The sequence below is a fragment of the Magallana gigas genome, chromosome 7, assembly GCF_963853765.1.
Source record: "Magallana gigas chromosome 7, xbMagGiga1.1, whole genome shotgun sequence".
Taxonomy (NCBI): Eukaryota; Metazoa; Mollusca; class Bivalvia; order Ostreida; family Ostreidae; genus Magallana; species Magallana gigas.
The window spans coordinates 21,658,515-21,676,358 of record NC_088859.1 but is presented as its reverse complement, the minus strand read 5'-3'; the positions used below and the strand labels follow the sequence as shown (position 1 = coordinate 21,676,358).

At 32.8% G+C, this 17,844-nt stretch overlaps 1 protein-coding gene across 7 annotated transcripts in view; it reads right to left on the bottom strand.

Annotated features, from left to right (window-relative positions):
* The window catches only part of LOC105339082 (interleukin-6 receptor subunit beta), a 40,719-nt gene that overhangs the window by 12,371 nt on the left and 10,504 nt on the right, over positions 1 to 17,844 (bottom strand). For 6 of the 7 annotated variants that reach the window (XR_002200769.3, XR_901903.4, XR_004598551.2 and 3 more), the window contains 10 exons: positions 14,905 to 15,261; positions 10,119 to 10,439; positions 7,406 to 7,535; positions 5,386 to 5,570; positions 4,986 to 5,134; positions 3,752 to 3,905; positions 3,220 to 3,302; positions 1,966 to 2,191; positions 1,283 to 1,437; positions 377 to 563 (listed from right to left, as the gene is read on the bottom strand). Coding sequence is in view for 4 of the 7 variants with exons in the window: in XM_011444495.4 (XP_011442797.3) it covers positions 377 to 563; positions 1,283 to 1,437; positions 1,966 to 2,191; positions 3,220 to 3,302; positions 3,752 to 3,905; positions 4,986 to 5,134; positions 5,386 to 5,570; positions 7,406 to 7,535; positions 10,119 to 10,439; positions 14,905 to 14,995 (1,681 nt within the window). In the remaining 3 variants the exon portion in view is untranslated. Of the gene's footprint in view, positions 1 to 376; positions 564 to 1,282; positions 1,438 to 1,965; positions 2,192 to 3,219; positions 3,303 to 3,751; positions 3,906 to 4,985; positions 5,135 to 5,385; positions 5,571 to 7,405; positions 7,536 to 10,118; positions 10,440 to 14,904; positions 15,262 to 16,184; positions 16,325 to 17,844 lie in introns of those variants that run through there. The other variant, XM_011444493.4, reaches the window with a different exon arrangement.

Genomic DNA, 17,844 nt, shown 5'->3' with positions numbered 1-17,844 from the left:
TTCAGAAGTGATGCACACATGCATCGATATTTTGAATATTTTTGTTTTTCTGTTACAGTGGTCACCATTATCAACAAATAAATATGGATCGTTTCTTTAAAAAAAAGTCTTCTGCATATAATAAGCAATGTTATATCAATTCTAAAGCAGTTCAACTTAAAGCTAATGAAATTGAAATAAATGTGTATTAAATATGTGCAATTGTGAAATATGTTTATTTCATTCTGGTGATATATCATACTGGTACACAACACAAAACGCTTCTCTACTGCTCAGATCTCAAATCTAGTACATGTATGAACCATACTACAAAACAATATTTTTAAGGAGTGAAATAAGGGGTCTACATGGCGTATAATTAAGTGAAGAGTCTTACCAGCATCGGCAGCATAAGCACACTGGTTCCATCTAATGCCACTGCTGATAAAGCGACCATTTTTTTTCATATATGCATCCACAGAAATCCCAAAGGCAAACATTTCAAAGGAATCGGGGAGAGTCAAATTTGTCCAGTAATGTTCTTTCCCTTTTTCAGCCGGGACAATCTCTGAATCTATTTCTCCCTGAAATGATGAAAAGTGAATAATATATGTCTCATATACATGTACTACAGTACTGAGGAACTATCAGGTCAGGAAAGTGATGTAAAATTGCCTTTTTTTTTGCACACATCAGAAAATATACAATCTAAAGGTATGCAGTAAAATGATTAACAAGATATGTATAGACACATTCAAATCTGCTGCATGGATTGATCTTAACAATTAAAATCTTGGGGTGGGGTGGTGGTGATTTTCAAAAATACTTTCAAAGATACATAGGAAATATAATTTTATTATGAAACTGACCTATACGTAATCCCACAATATCAATTCAAACAAGGATATTAAAAGTCTAGCAAACAAATTCATCAATGATTAAAAAAAAAAGTTTCTACTAAAAAAACCCCATTTCTGATGACCTCAAAACATGACCTGATTACAGTACAGGATCAATGTGTCATAGGGCAGGGTAACTTTGTGACATTGTATACCAGTAATCTGATTTTTTGACAAGGAAATTTTCATTAACATTTGAAAAATGCCATTCTATAAATAAAACTCTAACGGAAAATGCAGCAAATTAAAAAAAAATTGCAGACTTTGGATCTGGTGTTATCTGTCTCCATTTGAATCACACTAGCTGCCTTCCATTGAGCTACTGAGAGAGGCCCAAAAAAGGGTAATAATGGACAAATAATTTCTTAATCCTTTGACTTTGTTTTAAAAAAAACTGTCCTTACCTTACAACCAGTGTGATCTCCAATACACCATACAACTGAATAATTGGTAATGAAGTAGGTCTTGGTACCACTGTGAATGCTTGGTGATGTCCATGATATATTGATAAATTTAGCCTGCTGAGCCTCGACAATGATGTTCTTAGGGAATGGGGGACCTGAAGAAAAGAAAACAGTCAGGTTGCTGGTATACAAGATTAACAGAAATTATTTTAACTCTTTTTAATTTTATTTTTTTTATTAATATCACAATAAGCTGTGAACTAGGAGCCACGAGTAACATTAGCATATTACACAGCACAATTAAGGCATAAAACTGAAATTCTTTTTAGAAAATTGAATTTTTTTCCCTCAGGTTTCATTTCCACTCATACAACCCCCTTCCCCACCCCAAACACACACAGAGAGTAATGTAACACAATTTGGGCCATAGGTTTATCTTATTTGTTTTCCGGTAATTAAATATGCATATGATGTAATTGTCTTCACTACTACTATCCATGATACCATACTTACCGGTAATAAGAGTTTGATACTAATGCATTTACTATATTGTACAATCACATTTAAAACTAAAAAATACACAATTATATATAATAGTTGAAGAAAGTATGTATGCTTCCATAGTGTTATACAGTAAAATCTTCAATAATTCTATAGGACCGTCGGTTGCTACTCTAACTTACCCTGACCAAGAGGGGGGACTATGAGGGAGGAATCGCTCTTGGTGGAGAAGCCCACCTCTGTGGCCACATTCAGCAGTATCTTGGTACTGTACTTGTTGTTCACTGGAACCAGGTGACTGGTGGCGGAGGGATTTTCTATGAACTGGGGTGGGGTCTGTGTCTCGTTAAACTTTGAGATTATCCTGTATTTTGTAATTATGCCATTCTTTGAGTCATCGCTGATTTTCTGCGAGAAAGTGTACAAAAGAGTAAATTATATTAGAGAAAATATTTGAAAATAAATGCATTTCATCTAACAACTGCAATTGAATATCTTGGATTTGAACACTTTTTTCATAACTGTTTAGTGGGATATCTAGGCAATGTGCCAATTCTGGTGAATATTCAATTAATGAATAAGGAATCATTCTTTGAGTATTATGAGGTGATAATTCCTGTTGGGGCGTGGTCAAATCCAGTAAAGCCCAAAGGGCTTTAAGATAGATTTGACCACCCTCCGACCGAAATTATTACCTCATAATATTCAAAGAATGATTCTGTATTACTTATATTCATATTATTTCCAATTTGTACACTTTAAAACAACATTTTAAAACCACTATTTTTTTTCATGTAGCACATGCTATGTATTACTACGCGGCACAGCCAATACCATTTTCCAGTTATGATATAAGACACAGCCAATTTGTGTCACTCATGTTTCATGAAGTTATTGGGCTATAGGGTTTAAAATTGACTCGTAGCATTATCACAGACAAAGACAGTTGAAAATGTAAATATTACAAAATATTTAACCTAACTCTTGTTATCCAAAATTAACGCATCAGCTCTATATCAACCTATATCTCTTAAGGTGGAATAACACACCTGGAAAAATTCACTCAAATTAACAGGAATTTTTTTGATAATTAAAGATATAATGATAAATAAACTGTACAAATGTCAAATAAGCGAAAAATTTGCAGTTTGGGGATAAAAAAACAAATATCTAAAATAATTATTCCATTAAGTAACAACAAAAGCCTGTGCAGGATTTAAACTCGTGATATACCGATCACAAGTCCTACACTTTATCCACTCGGCTATGGAGTAACATGTTTCAGTCCATAAAATCCTTTTAATAAAATGAAATGTTGTTTCGATCAGTGGTCAGCCATTTTGAGATGATGTGTTATTCCACCTTAAATTTGTCAAAGCTACCCCTGATCTAATTGGAATGGAATGGTAATTTTAAACTGATTGAAAAATTATTACCTTCCAAAAGATCCTTACTGCTGTACAATTAGTGTCCACACAGGCATAGAATCCAGGGTCCAGTTTTGGTACATCACTGGGGACTGAAAAACCAGGTCAGTATAAATAAAGTTTATTGATACAATGCATTTGCTGGCCATTATATGCATGCATGAATATAATTTTTAACCATCACTTTTTTTTAATTCTAAGCATATTTTGAAGACAAAATTTCAATGTAAAATGTAAGCTTGTTTTAAAAGAACAGTCACATGTAAAAAAAAAATAAAAAATACATGCTTGGTAAATATCCTTTATTTAGCAAGTATAATATTTGGTGGAAGTAATTTTTCGACAAGTCTGCAGAGAATTGTGATTTTGGTTTAATATAATGCAACACTATATGTTCTAATCGTATATGTTTCAACAAAACATTTAAAAATGTACTTGATTTAGCAGAAACTGATTTCTGCTAAAAATCCATATTAGAATACATATCCAAATGTTAATAAAACATTAACAGTAATTGCAACCACAGACTCCCATTACCCACCATCTTGCTTTGTTTTGTTCACGACTGATCTGATATCGGACCAGAAGCCTCTGGACTGGTTTCTGACCAATGGGATGGCAGCTATCCAGATGGTGTACTCCGTAAATGGCTTCAGATCTGGCAACGCTACTTGGGTTTCTGTAGTATTTACCTCCTGAAATCAAAGATTGTTTACTAATACATGTACTGTATATACAGAGAAATATTCGCCCCCATTTTTTTTTCGCCCCTTTCGCCCTTGTTGTCAGCAGGCAAATTTAAGACTGGGCGAATTCCTATGTCTTAAGCTATCTTCTTTTTTTTCACAACTTTGTCTGGGCAAATTCAGGACAGGGGGAAACCATTTGCAAATGAAAAGGGTGAAAATTACACGGGGTGAGAATAACCTTGCATACAGTATATCATATATTGAAGAGTTTTAAGTGCTAGTCAAAATAAATGGTTTTTATAACAATTTCATGACATGTATATTCGTAATTGAGTATATTCTAGGGATGTCAATGAACATTTAAATATTCATTGAAAGAGTTGAATTTCTGCTGTAAATTTAAATAATATTTCAATGAAAATTAATTTTCACTTGTAGTCTAATTTACTAAATTAGACTACAATTTAAAAAAAGTGAAGCATTTTAGCATTCTTGTTTCAGCATTTTTACTTTTTAGAAATCTTAATTAAGAACTGATTGCGAAGTGTGTTGACTAAAAATTCTCAAACAAAAATAAACATCAGAGTGGTGTGTGTACAAAAATCAATTTCTAGATGTAGACATTGAACTTTTTTGATATCCATATTAAAAAAATGTACAAAGATTAAATTGCTGTTCTAATAGTGACACTATCTATTGCATGACAAATTTATACATTCAGTTTATTGAACACCAGTGAGTATACATCTGTTTCTACTTGGTGAATGTTAAAGTTCTCTGCATAAGGAATCAGAAAATGCAAACATACACCAACTTGAGACTTTAAATCCTATAGACATACATGTACTAGATAAATATAATATTCTTTGGGCCCATAATATAGCCCCTAAAATATTTTACAAGGCAATTTATTATTCTGTGAATAATTCAAAATACATACATGAAGAGCCTCAAGATAAATGCATAGTTAATAAGATTATCTGATTCATTGTTAACATTTAGGATACATATTTGGTGAAAATAGATAACAAATGCTTAATGTTTGAAGCATAGAGAATGCTGCAGTTGACGATCAGATTTTGTTACCTGCCAGTCAGGGTTTTGGTCTCGGACAGGGGTAACAGTGTAGCGAATCCTAAACAACTGAGGCCAATTGATCTTTTCTACACTCCATTTTAAATGAATGGATGTTTTATTGGCCATGGCGGAAACTGAATACACCTTAGCTGGTTTCACTGAAACAAAAATCATATGATCTCCAATTCACCGACATGGACAGTCAGACACACAAACACATTCATACACACAATGTAAAGGGCTGTACAAAAAACCATGCAAAATATATGTTTAATTAAGGTGTTCTTTAATCTTTACTAATGAATTGTGTACTGAGTAACTACATACATGCATGTACTACCAAGTTTTCATTCAAAACATTAATCAATGACATTCCTATCTGGACTCTTGACTGTATGAAAACAATTACCAATATCTGTAGACATGATCTTTTTTTCGCTGGAGACCGAGTCTAGAGTCTTGGTGTTGTTCACAACCAGGTGGAAATAGTATTGGCCCATGAATAACACATCGTTTTTACCCTCCTGTATGATGCAGGTCAGATTTCTGCCGGACACTTTCAAAGATGGACAACTGGTCCATTTCTCAGTCGTACTACAAAAAAAAATGAAAGAGCAATAATGCATGCATAATAGGAATTAAAGCTGTAAGAATCATTTAAGCTGGAGACTGAGTCACTTTGTTTCAAAAATTTGTTCTAGATTTTCTGGTAATTCGTACCAGATCTTGATTCCTTCACTGCAAGAACTCGAAACAAGAGTGCAACAAAATTTCTCAAACAGCTTGGGACAGAGTAGAGGCAGACATCAGGTAATAACACAGTCGGATATCTGGCCTTGACACAATACAAGTACTCCACAGCAATGGAGGAGAGAACGGCAGTACCTGATGAACGGTATCACCTGCTGAACCGCTTTCAGATTGCTACTCGATACTTGGTATATTACAGTGCGATTACTTGTTTTGTTGGAACCCGCCCTTATTAACAACTCTTTCCGTAGACTTGCTTGATATGAAATGTTTGAAGGAGTAATGCAAATTGACAAACTATGGTTTATTTTGGTAAACAATCAAATTCCATATGATTAAGGGGATTTGCGGGAAAAAAAAAACCAATTTCACAGATGGGGAATTTTGCAAGATTCTAAAACAATACAAATTTGTTTTGATTTACAATACAAATATGTTTTGATTTACAATACAAATATGTTTTGATCTATATGTAACATTACAGTTGCAGTTTTGAACATCAAAGAAAATCTTATCATATTTTGGGAATTTATCATTTCTATCAAAAAATCAGTAAAATATAAAATCAATCCCTGCATCAATATCATGTTTGTAGCACCTTCTTGTTACTTTGATATATAACGATAATGGTGTAGTAGAAATTCTGAATCTTGAAAGAAGTTTGGTTTTATTTGATACTTTAGATTTAATATTTTAAGAAAAAAATTTCTCAGAGACACAACATGTTGATATAAATGACTATCAGGAAGTATTCAATTTCAGTGACATGATGACAGGAAATAATTTATGATACTCTAATCAGGATGAATGATTTTGCAGTGAAATATGGATAATATGATAGTTTATAAATAGTGCCTGTTTATGAGGGTAAGAGTTGAGAATGACACCCTGAGAAAACTATTGTCAACCGATGCGAAGCGTCGGTTGACACTGCATGGTTTTCGAGGGATGTCAATTTTATCTCTTATCCTCCTAAACAGACACTATTTATTTTATCATACTGAATGTCTTAATTTTAAAGAAAACTTAACTTCTTTTATATATGAATGACGTGAATTTTATGGCAAATCATACGCACTTAGTTTATGCGCATGTAACAATTTGTTGTGTTACCCGTTGCCAAGTGTGTTGCTAACACTGAGGGTAATAGAACGGATTTTCAACTGCCTCTAAACCAATTACATTTTTAGTATTTAACATGAAAGTATAATAATTTATGATACAACATGATACTTCAGCAGCTAATGGAGGCTGTTTGGCACAGTTCTAACTGACTGTAATCCACAGAAACAGGTACATTTAAGTACTTTACACTGATATGATTATAGTACTCCACAGAAACAGGTACATCTAAGTACTTTGGTATGATTATAGTACTTACTGACTTATCCACAGAAACAGGTACATCTAAGTACTTTGGTATGATTATAGTACTTACTGACTGTACTCCACAGAAACAGGTACCTTTAAGTACTTTGGTATGATTATAGTACTTACTGACTGTAATCCACAGAAACAGGTACATTTAAGTACTTTGGTATGATTATAGTACTTACTGACTGTACTCCACAGAAACAGGTACATTTAAGTACTTTGGTATGATTATAGTACTTACTGACTGTAATCCACAGAAACAGGTACATTTAAGTACTTTGGTATGATTATAGTACGGTACTTACAGACTGTAATCCACAGACGTGTCGGTGATCCCGTGAAGCTGCCTGTACTCCACAGACAGGTCCCAGTAACATTCAATCCGCTCCCAGTTATACGTGACACAGCTGCCAGACTTGGGGGGCAGAGGTTTGTCTGTATAATAGTCATTTATAAATAACTGATTATCCACATATTTCCGGTGTATACATACATGTATATCTACATGCACACACACAAACACACATACTATTTCAAGGAACCTTCTTTTTTTGCTCATAAAATTTTTTAAGGCTTGCAAAACTAATGCTGATTGGTGTGTGAATTAAACTCTAACATGCAAACTTTTGAACATCCCAAATAAATACATATTGACCAATTATTCAAGCAAAAGCAAGATACATAATATTTCAAATTAATACAAATAAACAGATTTATTTTGCAGTTAATGAATACTTAGTTAATCTCTTTTTAAACAAGTACCCTGTACATTACATTGTTTTTTGAAATCTGTTGTCTTGAAAAATATTTTGGACTTTGAACCTGTCTTAAAATTTCTGTTCAAGGTTAGCATTTTAGAGGGGTAAATAATATGTTGTAGATCATGCTGTAGACTAGATGTTAAATGATATGGTTCCACAAAAAAAACTTGACTGTTTCATCCACAATGTAAACATATCAAATATCTCCGTATTATTTGAAGATCAACTTCATAGAAGTGTTCTGTTAGGCAAGTGTGCCTTGACATCTGATACTAACTTTCAATTTACGTCGCACTACCTGAAATTCGGCATGTGGAATACCTAGAGAGTATCACGTATCAGTTCCTGCTATTTGACCCCACGCATCCTGCTACACTTGACCTACATAAGGGGAGACAACCGATGGGCCAGTTCCTTTTTTTAATGGCCATACTTGATGACATTTTACAATGTGGTTCTTGGTACAAAAAATTGACTATACTAGCTACCAAACACAAACATCTAGATGGATTTCTACACATTCTCGGAACATGCCTCAAGTATGAATGAATTTGATTCAGTCACTGTTTTTTTTTTAACCAATTATCAGTTTGTTAATTCTTTTAAATAATTTCTTCATTTTTATTCATGTAATGGAGTGATTGCTAAATTAACAATTCTCACTCATGAGAGAGAGAGAGAGAGAGAGAGAGAGAGAGCTTAAGGTCAGAAAAAGAAGAAGAGGAAGAGAGAGGGTGTTGGGAAATGAAAGAGGGTGATAAAGAGAAGTAGGGCTTTACAGAGGGGGTAAGAAAACTGAAAAGAGGTCAGGCTCCACCGTCACCAAAATTTTCAAACCCCTCAACTCGTTCCTCAAATCAAATCCTTTAAAGAAAAGTACATAAATTTGTGGTCAAACGCTTAAGATTTGAGGCTGAGTATTGACTTGAGGAAAGTTGGTGATGGCAGGGCCAGGAGGATTGAGGAAATGGAGAGGGAGACTATTAAAGAGAATGAGAGAGGATGAAAGTGGGGGAAGGGGGGGGGGGGTTGGTTCAGTGATTTGGAAGAAATAAGGGGTGATAAAGCTATCTCTCCTAAAAATCAATTTTCAGTTTTAGGTTATAACACCAGAAACTTCTTAAGAGATCTCTCATCCCAACACTTCGAATTCATTACCACAACTGGGTCAAAATATTCACATATTGACAAAACACAATACATGAATATATACATAAAATTATGGGTTTTTTCCTGGTTTTGGCTTTGATTTTTTTCATTATTTCCGACTGGAATGAATTAGGTCAGTTAACAGTACAGTTTTTCTTACACAATGACACGATATAAAAGTTCATTTTCATTGACAGAACTTTGTGTATCAGCTTCCTTATGGAAGTAGACCCCCCCCCCAGGTACCAGACCCAAACACAATGAACAAAGTACACTAACAATATGGTATTGTGTATGTACGTACATGTGTGGGGAATGCTTATTTTGGTCAAATAAATTCTATAGAATACCTAAACTTATCATCAATGCCTGAATAAAAATGATCTAAAATTCATTCATAAACATATTGTAATGTCCATTTAAACATATTTGCATGCAACAATTATCACTTTGACTGGATCAAGCTTTTCTGACAAGAAGAAATGCATTTTAAATTTAAGGCCCAATGTTTAATACCAATATTCCTCTGAGCAAATATTGTAAACAAATATTAAACCATTTAAGGATACAAATTTTAATAAAAGAGGTTTCCTTAAGACCAGCTTGTTACAAAATTTGGATGCTTTTACATTAGTCTAGTCTACAATGGTCCATTATCAAGAAAATACAAAAGCTGAGAAATATTGGTGTTAAATGTACTGGTAAACAGTAAAGGAAAATTCAACGAGTTTGAAATCGGGAAATGATCTGGTAATTTAAAAACTGTAGCACAACATCATTTGCTGCATTAGAGATGATGCTATAAAGTATTACAGAGATGTCTTGTATGAATTGCAAGCTCCCCCTTATAGAGGCTGGCATGTAAACTTTAGACAAACTTTTTTTTTACATGCCAGAAAATGTTGAAAAGGTTCACAGTTTCGGCTTTTTGAAGGTCACTTTTATATACTGGTGTTAAAATTAGTTGATGCAAACAATTTCATAATTGATAATTATGTTAATTGTCACAAATAAAAGTTGGTTTACAGTTTTTCCATGTTTTTGTTAGTATAAAGACTTAAAGTTTAAAAAAAAAAATGGTTTTTTTTTTTTTTTTTTCTATACGTACAATCAATCTCCACAAAGAAGTGGGCCACAGTGCACGGGTCTTTTTCTTCCAGGTCCTGATTATACATGCACATGTAATGCATGTACTTATTGTCTTTGGAGGCCGTCTGATTCACGAGGTCAACTATAGCGATTCCTAGGCGGGGGGAATCTACCAGAGGACGCCCATACAATGTCCGGTCATCCTGGCCCTCCTCCAGTTTCGATGACATAAAAAACAGCTTGCTCTCGCTCAAAAGTTGATTCTCGTTTCCTGGGTCCAGGGTACAGTTTAAGTTGATGGGTTCCCCAAAGTAGAAAACTGATGAATCAGAATTAATTGCTGCCAAAAAAAAAGAAGAAAGAAATATTCTTAACTCATGTAGGCTATTTAATCTTCACTATTAATTTGTTATATCCATAAAACAAATACATAATATTAAGTATAGTGCATTTGATTTATTCATGATTGTTTTCTTTAAGATGACTACCATTTGTGCCTGCTGAGGCTTAGGATAAAAATATCTTCTCTAGAAACCTTAAATATTAAATTGGATGGTTAATATAGGTATTTTTGTGAAAATAAATTCATTCAAACAATTATGTCAATTGGTATCATTAAGGTTTAAAACTATGAAACAATTTGTTATAAACAATGTAAATTTGATTATTTTTCATTTCTACAGCACTCAAAATTAACTGAATATTCGCTGTATCCATAAATTTGTTTTAATTGAGTTTTTTTTTCATAAAAGTTTTGTACCGTAAATGTTTGCAAGGATTTGTTAGGAATTTTGCAGTTGATCCACAAAACTTAAAGCCATATTCAAGATTTTGCAATAAATCTGTGTTCATACTAAACGATATTTACTGTACTTGGTAATAATACTGTTGGGGGTTAGGGGACCAGTGCCCTGCTCCCACCAATTTTCCTTGTACATGTATTAAAAGGTGTCGTATAAATGACAAAAAACTCTATTATCGAAAAGGTGAGTGCCCAACACTATCAATTTCAAAATGACCTCAAACTCTACCAATATTTGCTATTGAAAATTTTGTATGCCCACACTGACAGGTTTTTACCTAGCACTGAGTCTCGATTATCAGTCGAAATCATTAAAACCCCCACTTTATCTTGCCTTTATCTTCGTTATTTTTCACTCTACAGATGATACCCTACCTATAGCTAGGATTTCACTTGCACAAATCGATACAGTACACTGCTCAAAGATTAAACAAACCATCAATTATGTACATAAAACCCAGCTAAATTCGTAACAGGATACCTGGTTAAGACGATTCAAAATCATTAATTCTTCATTATTAATATCTGACAATTGGACGACATTTATTTGTGAACATTTCACCATTTTTTCTACAACATCTGTCCAATAGCTACAGATGGACTGTCTTCTTTGGAGAAAAAAAAAAGGATCCGGTCTATTACATCATTATCTCTAAGTGACCCATTAACTTGGGGTATTCATTTTTACCATCAACTGGAAACACTGCACATAAACCCTTATCTGTACTGAAAGGAAGGCACTACAGTAATCAGATTTTTTTGGTCCAAGATTATTAGTTTACAATTCCCTGCGTGGGCTTCTGCCCTGTTTAAAACCTCAAAAACAAAAGCAAATTTCAAAGAAAATTAGGAGCTGCTCTTTATGATAAGCGACTGTCTCGACACATTACGACTTCAGAAAGTCTTTTTTGCGGATGTGCTTTTTGAATATTTATATACAGTTTTGGTGGTATAGACAATAGACAGCCATCTGACAGTTTTAATTTTCTGAATCATAACTTATCTTAAATTTAATTTTTGCACTTATTATCTGTGTGCCTGACACAAATAATGACGAAAAATAAAACTAAAAGAAAAGGAAACGATATATAATTAGAAGATACATAATTAGAAGAGTTCTACAATACTGCTAATGGATAACCGTAAGTGCTAAGAACGGGACACTTTTAGAACTTCACTTACTCTGACATATATCTTTTAAAGGGGGGGGGGGGGCCAAAAAATATCAAAATATGATTTATTGTTCATTTTGCAATGTTATGTTGTTGAATGTTGAACCAGACTGACCTACATTTTCTACCTGTCATCATGCCCAGCATGTAACAGTACAGCACTAACACACAAGGGTCCCACTAAGTGCATCGCAGCCATTCCTGTCTCTAACACATCATCATTTTAAATGAAGATGTCATGGTTAATCTCCTTCAATAGTGCAAAATACAAAAATACTTCTCCCCGTGTACCATTGTAGGTCAAAGGCAGAGCAATTTAGTTTTACATGAATGCAGTGCTTCAGGTAGCTGATACGATTTACATATCCCTCTTTATAGTGGAAATGGCTTAAAGTGGGATGTTGTCCGTTCCAAAATAGCATCAAAGATTGATTTTGTAATTAATCTACCAACATACCTTTTTTCCCTACAATTTGCTGCAAAGCAGTTTTTGTGACAATTTTACTCAACCAGCAAATGAAATCTCATCAACGGCAATTGTTTTTTTCTCTTTTTCCTTTTTTTTTCTTTTCATGCAAGAAAACATTCCCTCCCTGAGAAATTGCCATATCTAAACCCATAAAAAGCATAACATTTTAACATCAAAGTGTTTAATTTAGAAATGTTAAGACTCTGAATACACCAGCTTCTATTCTAGTTGTGAGAGAAAGTTTATAACAATTGGGGAAGGTTATCTCAATGTTTTGTAGTATCTAATTAATTGTGACTTAATTTGACAATCACTGAAATTATTGAACTCGGCGACAGTCAATACATGAACCCGATGTCTAGTATGAATACTATACAGTAGATTCCTTATTCTTCGCAATTCCACTGTACTAGAATAAAAATTGTAAGCACTGATCTTTTGCTATATTCACATACAGTCAAACTTAGTTACCTCAAACTAGATAAGACTGTTTATAAACGTCGAGATATCCATGTATTCGAGATATCGAAGGTAAAATACTTTGAAAATAATTATATTTGAGATATCAGTGTTCCAGATATCGAAAATCAACTGTAGTTCACAACTGTCAGAAAAATAAAAGTAAGATTTTAAAATCAAAGAGAGGAGCTACTTGCAAATTAACACAGATATAACATCCCTGACATTTAATATTATATAATTAGGAGGGTTATCTACAATACCTAATAAATTGTCTAATATTACACCAAACTTCAGCCAATGAAAAATCATAGTTACAACAATACAGCGGACAACCATCCCGATTTGCTCTTTTGATTCAGTTTATATGCAAATTAACCTAATCAGTTCTTTGGATGTACAAAATGATGTTCTTTAATGAAACAATCATGTTTTTTCTTCTTCTCATTATCTCAAACTTAGACAATCCTTTCTCTAAAAAAAAAAATTCCTTTTATCTATTGGCCAAAAGCGATCCATTAGGACCTCATAGTTTAATAGTTTTTCTTCAGAATGGTTCTGAAAATATAGTTCATGATAATAAAGTCCTAAAGAGAGAAAGGTGTTTCTGTAATACAGGGAGCCAATAGCCACAAGATATATTAAATCCTATTGCGTCAAGAGGCTTCTATAATTCCCTTATTAGCATGCAATTTTCACGCCATTTGACAGAAGGGGACATTTCGAGTTAAGCTTTTACAAACCAGATTGCACAATCACAATTATTTGTGCAAAAACATCAAATCAAAAAAAAAAAAATTTGGGAACATTAATTACACATCAGGAGAAAAGTTCCATTCATTTCAATGTCAAAAACTAATGAAAAAATGCCTGAAAGTTGTTTGTAAATAAAAGAATTCTTGTTTGATATTCCTTTGAAAACAGAAGCCATGGATATTTGACATTTTCGTGTCTAGATTAATAATAACCTGAAACAACCTTTACGCTAAATGTTAACCTATAATCAAACGCAAAAAATATCAAAAAGACACGAAATGCCAAAAAAGTCAAATGTTTGACAAAATGGAACTGATTTATTATCAATTCTTTCATATTCAACAACAGATTAGAAAAACACTTTTACATTAAGTCCCCGCGCTGTTCTGTTTTACAGTTGAATGACAGCAATGAATTAGATTTTGTGAAATGCACTCCTGTGAATTCAGAAAATTGTTCAACTATTTTAACAATCACAATAAAATTTGTAATAGGCAGATCCTATGATATGATACTGCTAGCTGAAATAAATTGTAGGAAATTTTTCTTTTATGTATTTCCTTATTAACTGGTTCATGTTCTTAAGGTTTTGTACGATATTAGCCTAATATTAAAAATTGTCTTCATGGAAACATTTTGTTTACGCAAATTTTCTTCAAAATAAGGAAAAACATTAGGGGTATAATGTGTTTACAATAATTTTGCCTGCATTCAAAACTAAAAGATTGAGTTGTCAGATTATATGTTTTTAAATTGAGTAGAATCACACGGATGTTTCTGCTTCATTTACTTATACATATTAAAATACTTGCCATAGCAGAACGGTATTTGCGAAGGCAAAATGTACATTAACAGTTATATCAATGGCACATTATTTTACATATTAAAGAAAAGAAGACCTCCAACTTATACTTAATGTGTCAATTATAAATCTAACCAATTTCTCCCTATATTCGTTGCTTTGACACAAACGATTAGAATTTTTTTTTTAATTTTTAACATATTCTGTATCTATATTTCAAATACCCCAAACATATATAAGAAAACTGTAAAACTGTCATTTAATTTACTCAATAATTGTAAAAAAAAAAAAAAAGAAATACCCATTTTGTATTTACAAAAAAAGAAAAGAATAAAAGTGTCTTACCTCCTCTAAACGGACATTTCTGCCAAGCCAAAACTTGTCCTCCTAAACAGTACAGAAAAAGAGCCAGGGAAATGTTCCACTTTGGTCTCATCGTATTGAAGCTGGTGTCGGATGGAAGAGTATTAAGTGTAGGTAATTTGGCGGATATATTACTTCTCTTTTTTTGTTGTTGTTGTTGGGTTGTTGCTGGTTATATATATATATAAACCTTCAGCAGGTGCTTCCCATAGCAAGCGAGTTACATCGATGCTTCTTGTTGTCACTACTCATGCTCTCTGATCCATAATTGATTGAGCCTTCCACTTATATACAGGGCCTCCATGTCTCAGCACAGCGGCAGAGAGCAGAGCATGCAGCCTTGTGAAATAAAAAAAAAAAATTACGGTAAAGACAAAAAGATCAACAGTTACTCAATTGTCATGAAATATTGGTATGAATTAATTCATTAACGATTCATGCCTGGCAATTAACCAGCTTGAATGTGAGCTTTACTAAATAAATTAAAATACCCCCAATAAACCAGCTGATTTGATAAAACAAACTTGGAATAATTAAATCGAAAGATCACAAATGATTTTCTTGTTTTTAAGCATTATGAATGATGTAATTCCACACACAGCATCGTCTTGTCTCAAAGGCTGTTGTGGGCAGTTATATATGATGATTATACAGACATTTATGCATGTTTAATGAATTGAAATTCATTGAAGATTTTGGGGGCTAATGACCTCATAATAATTAATAATGTAGTTTTTGTTTACAGCGTAACCTAATTCTAAATTAATCATTGCATTCTTTCTGCTGATTGGTACAGGATGGCACACTCTATGTACATGTGTTAGACGTTCATACTTCTTACGAAACTGAAGTAGACTGTATTTAATATTCAATAAAAAATCACAAACATTTACTGGGTACAGCAGGAAACTGGGACAGCATAGTAAGTATATGCATCTTAAAAGTAGTCAGTATGGTTCACAAACATTTCCACTTCAAACTCAAATACATTTCAAAAGATCGATTTTCAAAACCTTTTTACTGATTTTCCAGATCTTTCATCTCGATCTAATTTATAATGGCTATATACAAGATGCATATAATTTCACTACATGTCAAATATCAGTCCATTAATGCAGATTTGCAGATCACATTCATGAAAAACAAAAATTTTAAATAAATTTTAATAATTTCTAAAAAGATAAAGGGAAATTATATTCTTTTTAAATATAAACTCAAAGATTTTGTTTCCTAAAAACCAAAGTGAAATTTAAAGAACCTACTATTTTCTTCCATCACCAAAGAGAATGTCACACACTCACAAGACAAAGTGGGAACCCAAAATGCACACGCATCCATCAGGTTTTTTAGAAAACCTTAAAGTGGCTCTATAATCTCTCACCAGCTTTGTGTTGTTACTTGAATGTTAATGTGAACCACTACTTAAAAAAAAAAAATCAACGAATTCAAAAGAGAATACAAAAGAAGACTGCTAAAATCTACCTTCACAACACTGAAGAGGAAAATGTTTGCTTTTAACACATCTAGATCTATAACAGCTAGACAATTTATTTTGGCCCGTGACATGTGTAGGTATGTATTTTTTTGTATAGAACTGGATTAAAATTAGGCCCGACATTCAATACATGTATAACACAACCTTGTGTTCAGGAAGGGGCAGGAAGGTAAAAATAAAGCACCAAAGTGCTATTTATTTATGGATTTCCATAATTAGATTTAGAATATTGTTTAACTAATTCTATGGTTAAGACTTATGGGGTCAGCAGAAGATAAAAATATTACATTGGCACAAATACAGCTCATCGCTAAAGGATGTTTCACAATTACACATGTACTTAAAAACTGTTACAATCCTTTACATTGTAATTATACCAAGCATGTGAGCGTAACTTATTACATGTAAACTAAGCTGCCTTACAGGATGATTACAATTGATTAAGCTTGCAATCTTAAAACAATTTTTTCATGTGTTCTTCAGGCACAAAATGTTGCTATAAAATTATTATACATACTAGCACATTGTTAGTACTTCAACGCTTTCATTAAATCAACTGCCATCAAATTTAACGTGCATGAAGTTCTCAATGAATCTTAAAATGCTCCCAATTCTGTTCCACTTTTCAATACATACCAATTTGTCAGTAAATTTATTAAGAACAAAATTATAAATCAAATCTTGTTGTCAACATTTAATTTCCTATTTTGACCTACCTAGTAAAAATTATGAACTCTACAGTCGAAACAGAAATACGTACGGCAAAGAGAAGGAAATAGATCAAACTGTCTAAGTTATCACATGTATGACATATATGTTGGAATAATTGGTAGTTTTAATGTCATTGACTACGCATTTTGCTCACTGTTCATGATTCGGGGTATTCAAAAATCACCATCGAGATTTTCAAATTTCAGAGAATATGACTCGCCTCAATACATTACACATTTATGCAAGTGATAATTCTATTAAATTTAAAATTCAAAAAAAATATACATATATATATACACCTCTCAGTCATTTTACAAACTGCACCCTGCAGAATGTTAGGAGATATTTAAAGAACATACACATCAATATTTATGAATGCCAGATGTAGAGTATACACCTACTAAAGTTAACGGATACATGCAGGTGCAGATGAAGGTCAAAGCATGGTGTCAACATCCTTATAGTCATTTCATTGAGAAAAAAAATCTGTAATTAAAATCTACAGATGTGTTCACAATCAAAAAAGTAAGGACAAATTTATAATACCTGGAGTTTTTTATTTGGGTTTAAAATGGCATTTATTTATTAATTTGTGTAAATCAATTTTAGCTTGATCATAGTGACAGAGACAGCTAGCAGTGTAACATTGGTCTCCAAAATCATTCAGTACGTAAACTCTATTAATTATAAAAATAATAGGAGCCAAAATCCATCTA